This window comes from Malania oleifera, chromosome 3, assembly GCF_029873635.1.
Source record: "Malania oleifera isolate guangnan ecotype guangnan chromosome 3, ASM2987363v1, whole genome shotgun sequence".
Taxonomy (NCBI): Eukaryota; Viridiplantae; Streptophyta; class Magnoliopsida; order Santalales; family Ximeniaceae; genus Malania; species Malania oleifera.
This window is the reverse complement of record NC_080419.1, coordinates 120,950,590-120,955,083: the sequence shown is the minus strand read 5'-3', so window position 1 is coordinate 120,955,083 and position 4,494 is coordinate 120,950,590. Positions and strand designations below refer to the sequence as shown.

The window sequence follows — 4,494 nt, the reverse complement described above, 5'->3', positions numbered from 1 at the left end:
GAGACATCTTGCGAGGTATAAAGTTAAATTATTGGTACTTGACAATTTTTAAAGTAAAGATTTCTTGATAAGAATAGTAAAGTTATCGTCCGACAAGAATTAAAGTAAAAGGATCGACTGCGGCCAAAAATTAAAAAGAGGCACTCAACGGTGAAGATTACTTGAAGTATAGAAAACTTATTTATAAATTAAAAAGTTCAAGAATTAAGACATATGCAAAACTTGAAAGACTTAAAGTGCACAATTTTTTCTATATTCTTTTTTCTCTAAGTTGTAATCTTCATTGTCATAATTTTATCAAATATTCTAAATCAGTGATAAACTTGTTTGTTTCGGAATATTGCAAAAAAATAAAATAAGACAAATTTTATATTGTTATTATTATTATTATTATTATTATTATTAAATACATAAATTTTATTAAATGTGTATTGTTTCATAAGGTCATTCCCGATGCCCAACGACGCTCTTTCTCGCTCTTCCTTCCTCTCTCTCTCTGTAATGGCTCCTATGAATCACCAGCAGATTCAGCATCACCTTCTTCGATTGGTTCTAAGTTGCAGAAAGATTACGGCCCAGGTTACGAACCCCGGCACCGATTCGATCGTGGCCATGGCGTCGTCGTCGGAACAGGAGTTCATCGCGCAATACAGAGCAAAGCTGAACCGCTTCCCGAGATCGCACAACTTCTGGGACGCCAGGATCGCCTCTAGGGTCGGCGAGAAGCTTGGCATCCGTCTCCGAGAGATCGGCGTCTCCGGCGTCGAGATCGACCTCCGAGAAGAGCTTTCCCGCCCCATCCACCACCGAAAAATGGTCTTGCCGTTGTTCGACTCCGTCAAGCGCACCGGTGTCGCCGTCGCCGGAGCTGAAAAGCTGGAGTCCCTGTGACGGAGAAGACTTAATCTAAGGTTAGGGTTTTGGGAGTGAGCTCCGAAGAAGAAAATTGCATTTGACCATTGATACGAAAAGTCGAATCACTGGACAGGCGGAATGCATCGAGAAATTTTGATCTTGTGCGACTGGATTGTTCGATCATCATTTGACCATTGATCCGAAGAATAAATCTCGGGAACTTTCACTTGATTTGTAAATTTAAAATATGTAATACTTTTTGGGGTATGAAATTGTGACAGATTTTTTTTTTTTGGGTATTTGAATTGAGTTATTTAACTGTCAAATTGGCTGACAGAATAATGTTCGCATCTTGATTTTTCCTTGTTGGGCGTCTATAATCATGAACCAAAAATGTTATATGGTGATAAATTAATTTAATCACTTGATTTATAGTTAGTTTTTATTTTGGTCATAATCATATGGAAAACACTTTGAATGTCGGAACATTTATAAACTTAGGACCGAATAAATACTCACCTTATGACACAATAAGGTTTACACCTTATTTGTTTTTTAAGGGTTATGTATTAAATTCATGGATTAATAAATAACATTTTAATATCTATATAAAATATATTTTTTCTTACTTTTATCATTTGAAAGTATTAATTGTTGTGTTAACAAAATATAATTTCAAACCTAAGGAAAAATCGACCAAAGAAATCATGACTATAGAATTGAAAAGAGATTGAACTCAAATATAGAATCGGAAATAGTAGAGATTATAAAGGGAGCAATAACGCCATATTTGAATTTGTATGAATTTAAATAAAATTTAATATGATTTTTTTTTTTATTTTGTATGAATCCTTGTACATAAATATAAAGTCCAAGAAATCCAAATTTCCACTAAAGTTAAGAGGATTTTTAAAAGTATTTTTGAATAGTTTTCTTTGTTTTTCTTCAATTTGAATGAGAAAAATTGTGACCTTTTTTTTTTTTTTTTTTTTTGTTTCTTCTTTTACAACATTTCTCTCTACCTCTCTTTTCTTTTTTTCTTCTATTCAAAATATATAAGTAGAGAGAAACATTTTTTCCCTTTATCTTCTTTCTGTCTCTCCACATTTGACTAATCAATGTTATAGAATGGTAGTTGACTCATTAACTAAAAGCTTATAAGTATAATGGTTTTTAATGACTCTATTTCACACTATATTTAGTTGGTTGGTAAAAAGTAATGTTCAAATACGGGAATCAAGATCTTGCTGTAGCAAATATAAGAGTTGTGTTATTGCTAACTTGTTTTTAATTTATCCCAACTCACATATTAGAAAGTCTGTCATGAAATAATTTTTACATTCATTGGATCAAGCTTTAAAATTAATAAACACAAAATTAGAACGAAATCAATCAATGTTGCCCACTTTATATCGATATGACATTAATAATTCAAAATCCTTTATTGAAGAAACCCAAGGTTTTCCCTTTGCATACATGTTAAACACATTACAACTAGTGCTTTGTTCAATGATACAACATATCAAGGTGTTTGAGATAAGAGGAAGCCAAAATTTAAGCCTAGGAAATGCATTGATGGGGATCAACATGCCTTATGTATCCCTTTTACTGATATGATGACACATGGACGCCCTCCCGATCTCCACTCCTTTGTTGACATGGTGACACGTGGACGACTTCCAGATGTCCACTATTGTTTATATCTATTTTGCAGGAACACATGGGATTAATTGAAGATCATCTACTTCTTGATGGAAGACTTTTTTATCCGAAGACTTTGCTATTGTGTTAATTTATATTTTTTGTGGATATGTTATTTCAAGATTATTAGGTGCTTGAAGACCATGCTTGAAGACCCAAGTGAAGTATTGAAGCAAAGTCCAACTCAAAATCCATGTGGCCCCCACATGGCTCCAATGGGTCCCACACGGTTTTGGCCTTCCTTTTGGAATGTGTTTAAATTTCAAATTTGAATTGTAATAATGCAAGACAACTAAGCTTGACTTGTGTGCTTATGAGTTGGAGTTCCTTGTTTTTTAGTAAGTATTAATTATGTTAGGTTAATAGTTGTTGAAAGTTGTTGAGAGTTGTTGTTGAAAGTTATGGAGAGTTGTTGTTGAAAATTGTTGAGAGTTGTTGAGTGTTTAAAGCTTTGTCTCCTAGGCTATGCCTATAAATAGCTTTCTTATTGTAAGAACAAAAAGTTGAAGTTGAATATTGAAGAAGCATCTCTTTGCCTGAGCTTGTAAAGCTTGTTCCTCTCCTTGTGAGTGAGTAGTGTGAGGCTACGGCGTTCTCTCCGGAGATCAAGTGGTGAGAGACCACTAAACTATCCAACGACTCCATCAACCCCTCCTCCATCTAATATTCTCACGGCCCCCATCAACACCACACTGCCAGCGTCTTCATACACCCACACGACGATCATCATCTACACTTCATTGCTGTGTTCATCTTGTGATTCAAAGCTTGTACAAAGGACCAACGGTATGACCTAACTACGTGTGGAACAACGTCAAGTCATCCAAACCAATATCTTGGTAACTTCAATACTTGTGTTTGAATCTTTTTTTTTTTTTTATATTTTGTGAACCCTTGCTAGTAGATTAAAATCACATCTTTGAATAGCCCAGTTGATCCATAGATTGTAATATTGGTACTTGCTAGTTAAAATCAATTGTATGAATATTAGTTTGCTGCTAACATAGAAATTTTATTCTTGAATCTTTGAAATAACAACTTTTCAGTATATAACTTGATTCCTTTGTGAAAGAACCAATCGGGACTTAATTGCTAGACAAGTCATACACCTTTTCAAAATCCTTGAACATGTGAAATAAAACATGATTTATTGTGTTTATGTTTGGATAATTAAATTCTTAAATTAAAGTGTTTAAGTGTATGTGCTTGTGTGAGGGTTGAATCGTAGGACATAGGTCGACCTTTCCCGTCCTACATCATGCATGACTGCACGAACTATGTCTTGATTATAATATCATCGAGGATATTGACTGATGGCTTTTGTAAACATAAAATTAGAAAGAAATGTTAGCATTGCCACCTCTAGGTTAGGTGTCCCATAAGAAGGAAAGTTTACCCTTAAATGAAGCCTTTTGAAGTGGATGTTGTAGGGTTGGTAAAACTTTTGGGATTCCTAAAATTGTTTTTCTTTTTAGGAAGCACCCACGCATACATGGCACAACTTTAATAACCGTCCCCTACCTCCTTCCCAATGGTTTTGAAGGGGCATGTCAAGGTTTTGTCTCTCTCCTCAAGCTTTTATCTTCTTAACTTTCTTTTAAGGGCTTTGAGTCTAATAGAAAAGCTGACAAGTTAAATCGTGACTTTAATCATACCATTGTTTTCTTTATTGTATTTGCGACCAATTATAAATAGGCTTATTAAATTGTTGGTATTGATGACAACTAGTTGCTTAGTTTGCATAGTATATAATAACTAATCAAATAATATAAAACTTCTTTTGTGGATAATTTATTTACCACAACAAGCTTAGGAAGATTGCCATAATATTGTAGCAATTATAATTCATTCACAAGTGTTAATCTTGAAGATAAGCTATTACTCTTGGAATAAATATGCACAAGCATTATACATTTTAGAACTTTTTGAGTGTAAACT

The 4,494-nt window shown here is 33.9% G+C and overlaps 1 protein-coding gene across 1 annotated transcript; it reads left to right on the top strand.

Moving 5' to 3' along the window:
* The first annotated feature begins 436 nt into the window (after positions 1-436).
* Positions 437-1,194, top strand: LOC131150615 (uncharacterized). Its single transcript, XM_058101442.1, has one exon. The coding sequence runs from the start codon at positions 454-456 to the stop codon at positions 889-891; it is 438 nt and encodes a 145-aa protein (XP_057957425.1). The 5' UTR covers positions 437-453; the 3' UTR covers positions 892-1,194.
* Positions 1,195-4,494: the final 3,300 nt, after the last annotated feature.

Bases quoted from the DNA above. Each gene is read 5' to 3' on its own strand.
- LOC131150615 (XM_058101442.1), top strand. From the start codon at position 454: ATGCCCAACGACGCTCTTTCTCGCTCTTCCTTCCTCTCTCTCTCTGTA.